Source organism: Neofelis nebulosa, chromosome 3 (genome assembly GCF_028018385.1).
Source record: "Neofelis nebulosa isolate mNeoNeb1 chromosome 3, mNeoNeb1.pri, whole genome shotgun sequence".
Classification (NCBI taxonomy): domain Eukaryota; kingdom Metazoa; phylum Chordata; class Mammalia; order Carnivora; family Felidae; genus Neofelis; species Neofelis nebulosa.
Window position 1 is genome coordinate 135262738 of NC_080784.1, and position 17318 is coordinate 135280055.

Consider the following 17318-nt stretch of genomic DNA (forward strand, 5'->3'; position numbering starts at 1 on the left):
ACATGACAGACACAGAAAAATCTTCACTTTCCAAATTCTATAGTACATAAAACCACCTGATTAATCTCTAAACTCAATACTGAAAGCACAGCAATTAGGAGGCTGGAGCTCTACTAAGAATACCTGATGATCGGATTCGACTGCTTATTTTCAAATCCACATGTAAGAATGCCTAAAATGACCTGGGAAATACTTAGGCTGAAAATGGTAAGTCAAACAATTTCTTTTAAAAACTGCTGAAGTACCTGCTTCCCATCCCAGCATCCTAAATAATAAATATGGTCCTGCATCAAACTGTTTACCTCCATTACTCCCACATTTATAAGAGATTGTCTTTCAGACTGCAGATCCAAGTGAACTAAGAACTCGAGCTCAGCACAGAGCAGGAAAATCCCCATTTTTGCCTCACTTGTGCTAAACACAAAGGACAAAGAAGAAAAGGCAACACATGATCCTGCCCTCAAAATGTTTAGCACCTGGAGAAAGACAGAGGACAACACCAAGAAGTGCTGAGACCAGAAGTCTGGGTACCAGGAGCACAGAGGAGAAAATCACATCTTTCAGGGCCTGGGTGGTGGGAGTGGGGACAAGGAAGCGTCAGCAGGGGTCCTCGACCCAGGCCTGGAGTGACAGGCAAGAGTCCGGTTGAGAAAGCAATGGGGGGGAGGGGAGGGGGGCGGCGCAGCTGGAGGTGGGGGCGGGGGAGAGAAGGCGGCAACTGGAAACACCTGGATTTGTATCCTGGACAATAAAGAGGTACTGAAGGATTTAAACCAGAGGTGACTTGATTCAGTTTTCATATAATAGAATCACTCTCTTGTGCACAATATGGCAGACAGTTTGAAGAGAAGGAAAAGGGTAAGAAGGCAGATTAGAAACAAGCTGTAACAGTTCAAGAAAGAAGACAAAAACCTGAACTAGACATGGGACAGTGAGGAACAGAGAAAAGAAGCTTTCAACAATATCTAGAAAGCAATATCCATAGGACTGGGTTGCCAAATGGGTAATGCAGGAGACAGAAAGGAATGGGGACTGATGACCAGGAAGAGGGAGGAGAGTGTTCTGCGTGTATGAAGAGGTACAGGAAATGTGATAAAATCCCTTAGAGCCACTGAATTTGAAATGCCTGTGCAACACCAACAAGAAAAGCTGGATGAAAGGATCTAGAGCCGGAAAAATTTTTTACGAGCTTTAGGCTAGAAAAATCAATTTGGTGGTCATAAGTGTGTCAACATTTGAAATCTATGTGCAGAGGAGATTACCAGGAAAAGGCTACAGAAGGAGAAAATATGGCTGAAGGCAGAGCTTGGGGAAGCGGTGGGAAAAGCAGCCTCCAGAGGGGATTAAAGCATGTGTGGAGAGGTAGGAGCGAACCCAGCCAAATGAGGGCGGTGGTCAACAGTGTCAAACGCCCCAGAGAGGTCAAGCAGGCTACTACGCCTCAAGAGTGCTCCTTGACTCTGACCATCAGGCATCCACTGGAGGCAGCACAGGGGCACAAGCCAGCCTGCAAAGGGTTTAGAGACTGGCTGGGAGGAAAGGAAGCAGGCACAGAACGTCTACCTACTTCTTTCTCCTGAGCCTTGGCTAGGAAGGGAGCAAGAAAGAGGTGACTAGAGTAAGACAGGGGTGAGAAAAGGTTTGTTTTGCCCTGTAAGCTAGGAAAGGCCTGAATGTAACTACAGACTGTTAGGAAAGAGGCAAGTGAGGAGGGAAAGGCTGAAGGTAACCAAAAAGGGTATGCAGGTGGAAGGCAAGAAGAGAAAGATCACCTCCTTCTCTGAGACCAAAGGGAAAGAGGCAAATGGTGGATGTAAATATGGACTTTTGTGGGGGTGGAGGAAATCAATGTAGATGGAGAGAACAGAGATCTCATTCCTGGTGGCCTCCTCCTTTTTTTTTTTTTTTTTTTTTTTAAATTTTTTTTTTCAACGTTTTTTATTTTTATTTTTGGGACAGAGAGAGACAGAGCATGAACGGGGGAGGGGCAGAGAGAGAGGGAGACACAGAATCGGAAACAGGCTCCAGGCTCCGGGCCATCAGCCCAGAGCCTGACGCGGGGCTCGAACTCCCGGACCGCGAGATTGTGACCTGGCTGAAGTCGGACGCTCAACCGACTGCGCCACCCAGGCGCCCCAAAAGGGTAGAAACCTCAGAGAAAGCCACATGGCCACCATGAGCAAATCTGAGTTTTAATCATTCTCTCATCTGAGTCATAGTATCGCCCAACATTTGCATTTATCAGGCACTGACATGAAGGCAAGGCCATGTAGAAAACCAGAGTTCTTAACGCTTCCAATAAAAGTGTTCCACAAATGATCATTGCTCCACAGAAACCACTTCCTGTGGTAGAAACAGGAGCCAAGGGTCCTGGTTTCATGCCCCCATCACTGCCACTTAGGAGCTTAAATCATTAACCCCCTTAGAGACTCAGTTCCATGGCATGTAAAATGGTAATCTGTGCCAACTTCCCTAACTCACAAGGTTGCTGTAACAATGGAGAGAGAAACAAATAAGCAAGTGCTTTGGAATTAAAAGGGGGTGGGGTGGGGGCGGCAGTAAAATATTTTCAAGCACAGACGTTTTTATAAAGGGGAACATTTACACCAGGAATTGGCAAGCTATGGAATCTGCTCTACAGGAGCAAGTGCAAACCCCTGTGCTATCAGGCAGGGCCCGGCAGTGGGGCCTTCACCTCAGCAAGTCAGTTCTTTAAACAGTTCTTGATAAACCCTAAGCAAGTGCCGTCTTTCCCCCTAGGCTCTTCGTTAGTTTATTTTTAACACTCGTACACCAAAATTTTAGGGTTTTATTCACCTAGCATCTTAACTGGGAATTCCTGGTTCCCATGATCTATTCTACCTACATTTCTTTTTAAATTTGTTTTATGTTTGTTTATTTTTGAGACAGAGAGCACGAGCAGGGAAGGGGCAGAGAGAGAGAGGTAAACACAAAAATCGGAAGTAGCCTCCAGGCTCGGAGCTGTTTGCACAGAGCCTGATGCGGGACTCGAACTCGTGAACCGCTAGATCATGACCGGAGCTGAAGTCAGACACTCAACCAGCTGAGCCACCCAGGCATCCCCACCTACGTTTCTTTTCTTTTTTTTTTTTTTTTTAAATTTTTTTTTTCAACGTTTTTTATTTATTTTGGGGGCAGAGAGAAACAGAGCATGAACGGGGGAGGGGCAGAGAGAGAGAGGGAGACACAGAATCAGAAACAGGCTCCAGGCTCCGAGCCATCAGCCCAGAGCCCGACGCGGGGCTCGAACTCACGGACCGCGAGATCGTGACCTGGCTGAAGTCGGACGCTTAACCGACTGCGCCACCCAGGCGCCCCCCCACCTACGTTTCTAAAGTATACACCAATTAACAAGAATGGGTTCAGAGCCTTTCTACCTTCCCAACAACACCAACTTCTCATGTCCAAATTCTACCTTTTTCCCTAAAGCCTAGTTCAAATTTTAACTCTAACTGCTCCAACTACCACTCATTGAGCTTTTACTATGTACCAAGTACCGTTCTAAGCATTTCATATGGACTACCCTCAATCTAGTAGCCCTGTTACTAACAACACAGCCAGGTCAATTTCCCTGCCCAAGGTCTCACAGAATTTTAACACCATGCTGAAGTGTCTACCATCAACCCAAAGTAATTTCTCCTTTTTATTAACCACCAGTTCTTGGATAAAGTACTCAGTAAGGAACTAAAGAATTTCACATACTGGCCCCATTCCTCATCTCCCCATTGCTCTGCTCTGTCTCTACCCAATCTCCTTGAACCACAGGCCCAGACATTCTTGCTGGGCTCCTCACTGTGTCTTGCCTCCATGTTTCTTCTCCCCTGAGTACTTGAGCCTGGAATGCACTTTTGCCAATACCCAAAACCCAAAGTGCTACAAAAGTCAACTCTAAAAGAATGTGCAGCTTCCTCTTTTGAAAGGCAACTTAATATAGGGGTCACAGTTAAGAGTGTGGACTCAAGCCAGGCTACTTAGATCTGGATTCCAGAGCCAGCACTTAAGGCCGGGTAAGCCTGGACAACTGAATCTCTCTAACTCTGAGTCTCTCAATAAAACTGCAATAATAATAGGGGGATTATTATTAAACATGGGGATAGTTGCAAGGATTAAATGAGTTAATGCACATAAAGCATTCAGAACTGGTCCCACCATAAACAAGAAAACAGTGTGAGCTCTTTAAGACTGTAATTAGTGGTTCCACACTACCTTTTTCATCCTGATGATACTTTGTTATTTTTTTGCACTATATAATAAATGTATTGTGTCAATGTCTTTCTCTCCCATTAGCTCCCTTTATATCTAGTAGGTGTTCAAATACTTGTTGCCTAAAAAGGCGGAAACCTAGAATGTAACAATGTGAATACTTTCTGACCAAACTGTTCTTGACAGGAAAAGAATTTTTAACATTTTTAAAGAATGTCTAGATTATTTGATACCAGGGAAAAACAGAATTTTTTTTATAAATTCACATGTTCTCAAGTATGAAAAAATGTTGGAAGCAACATAAGAAACTCTACAGCACCAAAATCTGTTTAAAAAAAAAAAATTCTTTTTCCCTACAATGCACTAGCAAATATTTGCTTTGAGGCAGAAGATTTTTTAAGAATTGCCTGTAAGGAAAAGGAGAATCTATAAAGCTTGAGTTTGTAACTACAGGAAATTTGAATACGGAATGCTTTCTTTCCTTAATTCATGTAGTTCAATTCAAGCTTCAAATTCTTGTCCAATATATATTTTCAGAGTTCTACTATTTGTAAATTGGAACAACAACAACAACAACAAAAAACCTACGGTGAGTTATCTAAGGGACAGAGCTAGAAATAGGACCTCTAATTACTTAAATACTGAGGCCCCCAGATTAAAACATTAAACCTCAAAACCCTTCAGCCAAAGGATTAAGGAGATTAGAGCAGGCTTGACAAATTACCACAGGGTTAGGGGGAAAATATGCAGAGAGAAAGTAGGCCAAGCTTAAATAGGGAATGAAATGAAGTTCAAGAGAAAACTAATGGTGTGTGTGGACCCTGAACCTCTATGGGGGAAAAAACTGTCAACCTAGTGATTTCAACAATTAAAGAAACAGCATCAGTGTAAAAATAGCTGCTTCTAAAGTTCTTGGAAAATGTGAACACGCAGCAAAGTTAACCTCGGAAAATAACGATTTTCAAACAGATCTTGGCAACTGGAGAGGAGAAATACAAGGCCAAAAAATAAACTTGTTATGATAACAGGAACCAGGATTCTCTCTTAAAAGGACTTCTGCTTAAATATCCCATTAGTAATGGTCACTCCCATCAAAACAACCAAAATCAAAACTACTAAAACTCACTCATCAACAAGACTCTCCTTTGGGTTTTCTGTCCCTGAAGATTATCAGTTGGCTCAAAATAAATCACAATTAATCTAGACAAGAGCTGAAATGACTCCGGTGGCTACATGAGGGCCTGGGAGAGCGCACGGCCTGGAAAGCTTCTAAAGAGTTGAATGTCTCCATTTTGGCAAAGGCACAATGTGAGGGACCCATGGGGGATCCAATAACTCTCCACAAACATCTCAAGTGTGAAAACAACAAGGAGGAACAGGAATTTCTTATCCTGGTACCAAATGTACTTCTGGCATTTTGAGAAGGAAGAGAACATAAAACGTACAAAGAAAACAACTCCAATTAATACCACCCAAAAAGATTTTCAAGGTTCAATTGTAGGCTTGCTTCTTCGGCTACTATAAGTAATTCTATTATTCACACTAACTCATTTCTAGCAATTTTTGAACTTTTCAAAAATGTCTTGCTTTTATTACTTAGAATGTTTCCTTCAAAGTTTAAAGTGTTTCTTCAAACTCAAAAACAACTACCAGGATCAGGACATTAAAGGCGGAAGCTTCTACTCAGCTCTAATGGTGAAATTGAAAATCTGATTTTCTCCAGTTTGTAAATATTGGCTCAAAGGCCAGGCGGTCGGGGGGGGAACCCCCAAACCCTAAAAAAATACACACATTACAGAAGCAAAACAAAATCGTCTACAGGCCCTGTCTAGTGCTCAGGCTGTCTGTCTGTAGCTTCTGCTCTAAAATTTCCATCAGTCACTTGCTACTACTTTTTCACTTCTTTATTTAGTTATTTGGGGGCTCTAAATTTTAGCCAGTGTCTAAGCAGATCCAGGTTGGTTACTATTCAGTATTTCTCCTAAGATAGGAAGTATTCTGCTGCAGGCATCATCAGGGAGTTTTGTACACAGATGACCTTTCTGCTTTGTTATCATTTTCTTAACATAAACATTTAAGTAGGGCAGGTCTGCCCAAGTTCACTGAGCACTAGCTCCTGGAATCTAATTTGCTATTAAATTACTGTTACTGTAATAAAAACATCTTTAGAAAACTGAGGAAAACTAGATAAGGTTGCATCAGAATCTTTGCCCACAAGCTTGCGAGTGTTGATGCACAACAAAGTGGAGTCTTTGGGGTCCTACTCCTTTTTCTTCCCTGAGGCTGCTCTCATTTCCTTCTGGACAGGAAAAGCCCCACCAATTCAGCAGGATCTTCTAGCCTGAGGCCCACATGGGAGACAGGGACCGCTGAGAAGAGGGCACTCTTTTAACCCTGCTGGGGTCCATTTCAGCTCTTCTGCAGCAGTTTTCATTTCTAGACCCTAGAACAAACCTCATGAAAATCAAAGATACAGATTCTTGAGCCTACCTGTATACCTGCTGAATCAATCTCCTAGAGCAAAGGAATTTTGAACAAGTTGTATCTTTAGCAGGCTTCCCCCAGGTGATTCTGCTGTGTTGCCAAGTTTCAGAATGAATGTAAAAATTCTCTTTGATCGACAGTAGTGGGCTTCTAACCCAAGAGGACTTGTAACAGTCTCCACACATCACGTGGCATAAGCCAGGGGCACATGCTGTTCCCTCTTCCTGGAATATTGATGCTCCCTGACCCCTGGCACATCTGCTATGGTCTGAATGGTCATGTGCCCCCCAAATTCATGTGGAAAGCCTAAATTCATGTTGACACCCCATAGGTGAGGACAGTAAGAGGTGGAGCCTTTGGGAGATGGTTAAGTCATAACGGTAGAGCCCTCAAAAATGGGATTAGTGCCTTACAAAAGAAGTTACACGGAGATCCCTGCCCCTTACACTAAGTGAGGATACAGTGAGAAGATGTCAACAGGGAACTAGGAAGAAGGTCTTGAGAATGTGGTCATGCTACTGCCTTGATCTTGGACTTCCACCTTTCAGAAATGTGAGAAATTTCTGTTGTTTATAAGCCACCCAGTCTGTGATATTTTGTTCACAGCAGCCCAATCAGACTAGGACAATCCCTCACTTTTTTCCCTCTTTTTACTCACTATTCAGGTCTTGTGTGAATTCTTCTCTTAGCTCCTGCATTCTAAACTGCAGTTCCCCTTTATCCTTCTTATAATAAATCATCTGTGGATACCTTTATAGTGCTGGCCAAAGTTCTTACAACTTAATCTGAGTGGTTACTTGAATGTCAGTTCCCAATTAGACAGTTAAGGTCCAAGAGGACCAGAACCATCTGTTTGGCCCACCATTGTAACCCCATCCCCAGCACTACGCCTGGCACATAGCAGGTGCCCTAGATATTTTAGTTAGAAGTTGGAGAATTCATGGTGTATAGGGGAGAGGGTGTGCTTCTTAACTCTACAAGAGTGTTTTATCAGCAGGACACATACCATCGACACACCAAAAGTGAACTGCCTGAAGGGTTACATCATTGTGTAATAGGGAAGTTGCTCTTTTCAACTTTAAGATAATAAGAGAACTAAATATGGAAGAAGGAAAGACTGTACAAACGAATGTAAAGTGAAACCACTATCACAGAGTTTTCCACCATGGACCAACTCACACTGTTAGGCTGAAAATGGAAGATTCAGTTTAAGAGTTGCCATGAATCAAGGTGATCCAAAATGGCATTGACAGCTGCAGGTGACACCTGGGTTTTGGAAATTAGTTAGAAGCATTTGGTAATATAAATCATCCCTCACTGATGCCCTAAGAGGCCACAAGGTAATCAGAGACCATTAGGACTCAAAATCAAATTTACCTGGAGGGGTATGGCATGGGACCACATAAGGAGATAGAAGCAGTAGCGAATTTAAACTGATACTAAATTCTGCTAGATACCAATAAGTAAATTAAGATAATTGTACCATTTACATGTACACTTCAAACTCTAAGTGAAAAAAAAAAAAATGGAAACCTCTCATTTCTACTCTTTTATAAGCAGATTCTCAAGTTCCCAGAATGATCTTCAGTTTTTGCTTCTGAAGATGAAGCCACCCTCATTTCTTCCCACCCACTTGCCCCTAGCCACAGGTAAGCTGAGCCAGGAAGGGCTTGATTCAGGGACTTCTCAGGCAGTCCAGTCCAAAAGCTTTAAATCCCTACTGTATGCAAACACAGACCAAAGTTATCATTTCCAGTCTTAACAGTTTCTCTAAGCCGGTCTCAGAGACTTGTCGAGTCTACCTGGACAAATAATGGCATCTCAAACTAGGTATTTGATCTACTCAGACCTCTTGCCTTTCCCTCCAAACTTGCTACACCAAGATCAACTCCACCTCAGTAGCAGCTATCATCCCAGCATCCACACCTATCAAGTTAAAAAAAAAAAAAAAAAAAAAATCCTTGATGCCTCACTTTCCCTCACCTCAGTCTCATTCCCATCTCTAACCAATCAAAGCCCTACCAGTTCCCGGTCAAAAACATCCAGAAATCTGCCCAGTGTGCACCAAGCCCACTCTTATCATCCTACTCTAAGCCATCATCATTTCTCAGCCCCTAACTGGTCTCCCTGCTTCAACCCTTGCCCCTTCAAGCCTTTTTCCACCCAGAAGCCAGAATTATTATTATTTTTTTTTTTTTAAAGAAAGATTTATCACTGTTATGCTCAAGATGGTCCAGTGGTATCCATTCCTACTTAACAAGCAGAAGTAGAAAGATCACAGTACTGAGGGTGCTAGCTCTGGCTCTGTTACTAATTATAATAAATCTTGGCAAAATCAAGTGATTTCACCTGCCTAGGCCTTCCTACCAAATGAAAGGGCTGTATGTTTAGCTTCACAAGTCTAATATTCTAAATCCAATATATTTAAAATTCCCATCTCAGCATATTCCATTTGTCTGTTTCTTTTTTTTTTTTTTTAATTTTTTTTTTCAACGTTTTTTATTTATTTTTGGGACAGAGAGAGACAGAGCATGAACGGGGGAGGGGCAGAGAGAGAGGGAGACACAGAACTGGAAGCAGGCTCCAGGCTCCGAGCCATCAGCCCAGAGCCTGACGCGGGGCTTGAACTCACGGACCGCGAGATCGTGACCTGGCTGAAGTCGGACGCTTAACCGACTGCGCCACCCAGGCGCCCCAACCCATTTGTCTGTTTCAATAAAACATCTATTTCCTAAATCCTGTATCTAACTCTCTCTCCCTCCCTTCCCCTTCCCCTCCGTCTCTCCCTCTCTCAGGGTCCATGCTCAGAAGCACAACACAGAAATACCACAGCTCCTCTCTCACATCCGTTTGTTACCTTTAGGCAGAAAGGGGAGAAAGCGAGGAACCTCAGCCTTCCATTTAGGCAGGTCCATCTCCAATGGGGCAACTCTACACCTGGAAGGCACCCATGTAAGATCGCTGAGGCCTGGCTGTACCCTCACGGATCACTTCACGCCACTACACATCTCCCAGCTGATACAGAAGAACTAACACGCCCCCAGAAAGACCAAGTGCAGATTTTTGTGAGCCAGGCCTCTAGGTGGTCATAATATTGACCTGCTGATCACTTTCTTTCCTGTAGATTTTAGGAAAAACTTTTTTTTTTTTTAAGTTTATTTATTTTTGAGACAGAGAGAGACAGAGCATGAATGGGGGAGGGGCAGAGAGAGAGGCAGACACAGAATCGGAAGCAGGCTCCAGGCTCCGAGCCAGCAGCCCAGAGCCCGACGCGGGGCTCGAACTCACGGACTGTGAGATCGTGACCTAAGCCGAAGTCGGACGCTCAACCGACTGAGCCACCCAGGCGCCCCAGGAAAGACTAAGTTTTAACTATGAAGATGATTTATTCCAGAGAAGAATACCATTTTTTAGGAGAAACAACTAAAATGTACAAACCATGTTCATCTCCCACAAAAGGAAAGGACTGTGTAAGGAATTCATATGTACGTGGCTTGAGAATGAAAGAGAGCCAAGCAGACAAGAGGATTTTCCCAATTTGGTTCATTTTTTAAAAATACTGTTTCGTGGAAGCCACGGGGAAGGGGGTGGAGATGAACAAACAAACCGCAAAACCCTCACACTCAAAAAGCCAGGAAAGAAAACCTCTTCTGACTTGCCTTAGGACAAATTAAGCAAATAAAGGAAAACCACTTAGCTACCCCCACACCCCTTCTCGAAGGGGCACCAACAGCCGATTTCCTCTATCCCCATTCTCTATCCTTCTGCTCCAATGCCACAAACAGCCGAAGATAATTGCTAATATTCTGGTCCTAAATTCAGAGGTTAACTGCTCTGGGGCTAATTCCCTGCTTTCTCTGACGTCCCATCTCTATGCTTCCCTTTGATTCGTGAGAATATTAAAATTTGATACTTTAACCCAACCTATACTTTTTAACATTTATTTCAAGGAGAGAGAGAGAGACGGGAAGGGGCAAAGAGAAAAAGAGACAGAGAATCCCAAGCAGACTCTCGTCAGTGCAGCGCCCCATGCGGAGCGCAATCTCACAATCTCACAATCTCACAATCCCACAATCTGTGAGATCATGACCTGAGCCAAGATCAAGAATCGGCTGCCTTGGCACAAAAACAGACACGCAGATCAATGCAACAGAATAGAGAACCCAGAAATGGACGCACAAACGTATGGCCAACTAATCTTTGACAAAGCAGGAAAGAATATCCAATGGAATAAAGACAGTTTCTTCAGCAAGTGGTGCTGGGAAAACTGGACAGCAACATGCAGAAGAATGAACCTGTACCACTTGCTTGCACCACACACAAAAATAAACTCAAAATGGATGAAAGACCTAAATGTAAGAGAGGAAGCCATCAAAATCCTTGAGGAGAAAGCAGGCAAAACCTCTTTGATCTTGGCCGCAGCAACTTCTTATTTAACACATCTCAAGAGGCAAGGGAAACAAAAGCAAAAATGAACTATTGGGACCTCATCAAAATAAAAAGCTTCTGCACAGCAAAGGAAACAATCAGCAAAACTAAAAGGCAACCAACCGAATGGGAGAATGTATTTGCAAACGACATACCGGATAAAGGGTTAGTATCCAAAATCTATAAAGAACACATCAAACTCAACACCCCAAAAAACAAATAATCCAGTGAAGAAATGGGAACAAGACATGAATAGACACTTCTCCAACGAAGACATTCAGATGGCCAACTGACACATGAAAAAATGCTGAACATTATTCATCATCAGGGAAATACAAATCAAAACCACAATGAGATACCACCTCACACCTGCCAGAATAGCTAACATTAACAACTCAGGCAACAACAGATATTGGCGAGGATGCGGAGAAAGAGGATCTCTTTTGCACTGCTGGTGGCAATGCAAGCTGGTGCAGCCACTCTGGAAAACAGTATGGAGGTTCCTCAAAAACCTAAAAATAGAACTACCCTACAACCCAGCAATTGCACTACTAGGTGTTTATCCAAGGGATACAGGTGTGCTGTTTCAAAGGGGCACATGCTCCCCCATGTTTACAGCAGCACTATCAACAATAGCCAAAGTATGGAAACAGCCCAAATGTCCATCGATGGATGAATGGATAAACAAGATGTGGTATAAATATACAATGGAGTATTACTCGGCAATCAAAAAGAATGAAATCTTGCCATTTGCAACTACGTGGATGGAACTGGAAGGTATGATGCTAAGCGAAATTAGTCAGAGAAAGACAAATATCTTATGACTTCACTCATATGAGGACTTTAAGAGACAAAACAGATGAATGTAAGGGAAAGGAACACAAAAATAATATAAAAACAGGGAGGAGGATAAAACATAAGAGACTCTTAAATATGGAGAACAAACAGAGGGTTTCTGGAGGGCTTGTGTGAGGGGGGATGGGCTAAATGGGAAAGGGGCATTAAGAAATCTCCTGAAATCAGTGTTGCACTATATGCTAACTAATTTGGAGGTAAATTTAAAAAATAAACATTAAAAAATAAAATAAAATATAAAATAAAATAAGACTGATTTCAAATTAAAAAAAAGAGACAGAGTCGGCTGCTTAACCAACTGAGCCACCCAGGTGCCTCAAATTCAACCTACACTTTTAAAAAAAATATTTAAAAATACCCATTTTATCAGGTGTGTGAAGTTAATGTTAAGTCTATGAAATGTGAGATATTAGATAAAAGAGCTAAACAGATCTGAAACCTAGTCAGATAACACTAATACCCCTGCTTTCCAGATTTATTCCTCCTTCATTCCAAGTTAAGACTCTGAATCCCCCCCTTCACATAGGCTGCCCTGAGCCCTCCATCTCCAGGGGCTCAAGGCAGTCGGCACCACAGCTGCCAGCAGCCCGAGAACCCTGAGCAGAAACTAGACGGAGCCACCACCATGTTAAAATGAATGCTAACTGGGAACACAGCACAGGCCCAAGATGAAAGGTTCACATCTGCTCAAACTGTTGACAGCAGATGACCTTGGGCCAAGAAAACCCCATGCTCCAATCACCAAACCTATAGAGGATTTTGTTCCTTTCAAATATCCATTCAGAAAATATTCCAGGGCCATCTAGCATGGTCCTATGGCCTAACATATTACATCTGAGGAGCTTTGAGACCTTGGAGAAATCTCAACTTGGCTTATCTTTTCTTCACCAAGAAAGCAAAAAGTTGACTAGGATTCTCTCCCCTGGAAGGTCTATTAGAAATCCCATTGGTTCAATTTACCTAGGTTCACCGCTTTATGAGGGCCACTTGAAACTTTCTCCTAGGAACCAAGTAGTAGATAGTTTGGACTCCACTGACCTCTAACTGTTTCATGTGTGGAGGCTGAGGTACACACTAGACTGTCATCTCTCCTGGGGCAGCACCAATACTTGCCTGGCATCCCACCCTGCACTTAAGCATATGGTGGAGCATTTGGCAGACAATGCAAATATTTGCTAATTTGCCTTAAACTTGTTTTAAAGCAATTTTTAGTGGCATGGTTTTTTGTTTTTAAAGAAAATATGTTTAAATTTCCCCCTTATCTGTTTTTTAAACTAGGAAAACAGTTATTTGATAAATAAGGCAAAGAAAATCCCACTAAATTCTTTACTGTCTGAATTATAAGGCAGGCTGGCTGACTGACCATTGTGAGGGAAGATCTCACTTCATTTCACTCTAACTTAATTTGCTGCCTACCTCTCCCCCTAGCCCAGCACACAATGTTTAGTAAATATCATTACAGTGAATTTTCATAACTTATGGGAGTTATGAGTTCTGCCATTTTGGCCATTTCTACCACTTGTTTTCCTCCCGCTTTCCCATTTTTCCTCAGCCTCCAAATAAGTCACATGGTGAAAACATCCAGAGACACTCCATCTCAACAGCTGACTGTGGATGGAGCCATAACCTCTTTAAACCAAAAGCTGACACCCCAGAGGAACAGATTTTCCTTCTTCAAGATAAGGGTTATCTTTCCAGTTAAGCATCCTGGAGTCTGTTTTGGTTTTGTTTTTAAACCTTAAGGAATTTTACCTTCTAGCACTAGGTAAGACTGATATCTGGGTGCCCACAAAAGCCTTTGAGCAATGGATATGCAAATTAGAATGTTTATACAATAGATGTGACTAAACCAAGGACATTACCTTAACAGATAAGCTTCAAGACAAATTCACTTCAAACATTTCACTTTGCACTACTAATCTGAATTTTGGAGTAACTAACTGGTGCTAATTTAGAATTCCAGTGATAAGATGTGTGCTCTGATTCTCTTCATTCAAACACAATGCTGCCATTTACAAAGGAGCAGAAAAAGGAATTTCTTCTTTGTTTAAAAAGATAAAGTATTTTGGTTACTTGAAAAAGCCAGAGTTGAATAACATTCTGTATTATATTTGTGACTCACTTTCAAATGAGAGGTCACCATACCCCCACTCCTTTTTTAGGTGGTAAATAAAACAGAACTTCAGTTTCAGAGTTTCATAAGAAATTATAAAATTTACAGGGAAATCTTTATAATCTTTAGAAATACTTTGCCTTCAACATTTTAACCTCTTACTTTCACTTTTGTATGGTTTAGATCTCAGAAAAACTAACTGGGGTAGAGGAAGTCTTAACTTTTTTTTTTTTGCTCTACAATGTTAAAGAAGTCAGTGTTCCCCCAAACAAACAAAAACAATAGCTCAAAACCTTCCTGAAAATTTCTTATGATAAATACCGTGATTGGGTTGTAGATTATAAAACGGAGCGAACGGTACTCATGATTTCTATATTTTACAGCATATAAGTTATGGCCCAGTAAAAGTACTTTTTTAAAGACCTTCCTGAAAATCACATTTCAGTATCCGTCATCAGCAATTTAGCTCAGACCTGAGTTCTCTTGGGTCAACATGATCCCAAAGCCAAAAAGGAGTCTCACAACCCAAAAGCCATTGACACCCATGCCCCCAATTCTCCAGAACCTTCCATCTCAAATTTTCCTTCACACTAGAATTGTCCCAGATACAAAATTTCACTCACCTCAACCGACTGAGAAGGCATCTTCAGCTTGGTGAGCTTGGCTTTCGCAGGCACTTTTAAGTCTGTTTTTTCAAAGGTCTGCTGCCGGTAGTCCTCCGGCAGTGGTTTCAGTTCAGGAGACTCACTTGGAGCCTGATCTTGACCATCCATGGGCCGGACATAAGCCGTGGGCTTCTGCTGCATTGTCACAGTTTTTGAGGGGAGGGAAGGTGGGGGGAAAGTCTGAGAAGGTGGCTGGGGAGGGGCTACCCCAAGGCTGGCAACTGCCACTAAACTGTCTTGAGGGGTCTCTTTATCATGGACCTTGACCACTAGGTCTTTGGGAGATTTGGCCGGGCAATAGCCTTTATTGTTACTGTTACTGCTGTGAACCTTGTTGCTTCCTTGTGTCCTGGGAAGAGTCTGCTGGTTGGAATGTACAGGTGACAAGGGGGCCACTGGGGAAGGCAAGGAGAGCAAGGGAGAGAGCTCCCTCTCTGGAACAGAGTCTGTCACCAAAGCACAGCGGTCTCCATCACCTCTGCGGTCACCTTTTTTCTGATGAGCAGAGCCACACCCCTCCTGACCGAGGCGATCTTGGGTCAGGTGCTGGCTGTCTGGTGGGCCATAGCCTCTGACATGAGGATTTGACATTGGTTCCATTCTTGGCTGTGCCATCTTTGGATTGTGGCTATTGTTACCAACAGGAAGTGGTCCGGAGGCAGGAGTGTTAATAGGCTGGTGGTGGGCACTGGTGTGGAAGGGGTGGGGTGGAATGCTGCTCCCCTTCTCAGGAAATGAAGGATATCTTGGCTTTCCCAACCTATTTTCAGAAGCATCCAAGCGATGAGGGTGGGACTTGGTACTGAGGAACTCCTTCACTTCTTCATAGTTTCCCAACATGTTCTGTATTCGACTGGATAGCTCATCACCTTTTTCTGTCTGAAAAAGGAAAGACAGCAGAGTTAGATACCAGAAGAAAAAAAAAAAAAAAAAACAACTAAGAAAAACCACTATTTAATAAACAATGTTACATAATACCATTTAAAAGGGGAAAAAAACCCACAAAACTTCAATTTAATGTGACAGAAAACGTAACATGAAATTTAAACTCAGTTCCCCTGTTGAGAAGCCTGTCATGGACAAATATTACTAAAGACAAGAGACTGACATTACAAAAGACTATAAACTTTGGTAATTTGCACAACAGTGTTCAGAGAATTTTCATAGTTTGTTTTCAAAACCAACCTAAGATAAGTTGTTTTATTTTCACGTTTGTGACCCTTGTTCAAACTCATTTTCAATGCAGAGTTAAACACGGTGATAAATCAGACTTTCTAGTATTCAATAAATACCTTGTAGGGCTCTCCAAAAAGGGGGATCTTTTCAGGAAATGCCTCTTTCTCTTGGTGAGCTTCCTGGTTGCGTCTTTCCTTCTCTCTAATTCGAAGCAGATTTCTGTCTTCATTGTACAAGCTGTTTCAGATGCCACAAAAGAACAAAAACAATAAAATTTATCATGTCCAAAGTTTTGCTATGCATATGTAGATGTGTGAAGGAGGCCAGGATAGGTCAACAAGAAGGTATGACAAGGGAGATGTTTTCAAGAAAGCCTAAGTCCCCTCAACCCACTCTTGGATTAAGGCTGTGAACCTCCAGCTGTGGGTCCTGGCTCCAGAAACCTAAGCATTCACTCTGGAATACTGCCTTCATGGCTCAGGACTGATTCCAAACTGAACAGTCTTTTATAGGCAGTCATGGAAGAGAGACAAGATTAATGATATTTTTACTTTCGCTTGCAAAATATGGGGTAGAGGTAGAAGCTTTTCATCTGAAGGAGTCAGCAGGATGTGAACTTTAAAAAGGCTGTTTTCCTGGATCAGTATTATACATTCTGGAAGATTAAAATCAAAAGGCTTATTTCATAATTAAAAGATTACCAACCACCCCAAACAGCATTTACTTTATTCTCAGCTTATTCTACTGGGAGTGTCTTGGCATGTAAATCCGAAAAGATAATTTTTATTTCTCATTTCAAACGTCAAGGATGGGAAAATCCAATTGTAGATGTCATCTCTACCTACTGAGAAGTCTGATAATCTGCTTGCCCTAAACCACATAAAACTATATCCTACATCCTTTTAAACCACATAAAAATACATCCTAAATCATCAGCCCTGGCACCAAAGGAGTTAAAAATGCATTCACTGACAAATAAATTGCAGAGATGGAAACCAACAAGAGTGCAGTTTTAGCCAGCATATAAACCAAAAGTGGGCTTGCCTCAGATGGGCAACACAGGCCACACCCTCTCGACCCCCCACAAGGTGATGTATGAGAATAACGAAAATAAGAACTATAAGCCAACTTTTGTCCTCATAACACCTCCTTCTAGGGTATCTGCTGAATCCTTTCCCTCAACATTATGTAAATAAATAAGTAAGAAATGTTTCAATTGTCTTGCCAAGACAATATATACCTTTAGAAACTCGCCCCCATCTCAGACACCCCTTTTCCTGGCCTCTCTGCTCTCATGTCTCTTTATTTCCTCTGGCAAGAGCCTACTTACTGGTCTCTCTGCCTCCCCAACATCTTGTCCCTCTAAATTAACC

General features: G+C 42.3%; 1 protein-coding gene across 7 annotated transcripts in view; it reads right to left on the minus strand.

Annotated features, from left to right (window-relative positions):
* Window positions 1-17318, minus strand: part of AFF1 (ALF transcription elongation factor 1) — a 255761-nt gene that overhangs the window by 83465 nt on the left and 154978 nt on the right. For all 7 annotated transcript variants that reach the window (XM_058721981.1, XM_058721978.1, XM_058721977.1 and 4 more), the window contains 2 exons: window positions 16062-16182; window positions 14728-15648 (listed from right to left, as the gene is read on the minus strand). In XM_058721981.1, coding sequence (XP_058577964.1) covers window positions 14728-15648; window positions 16062-16182 — 1042 coding nt within the window. The remainder of the gene's footprint in view (window positions 1-14727; window positions 15649-16061; window positions 16183-17318) is intronic.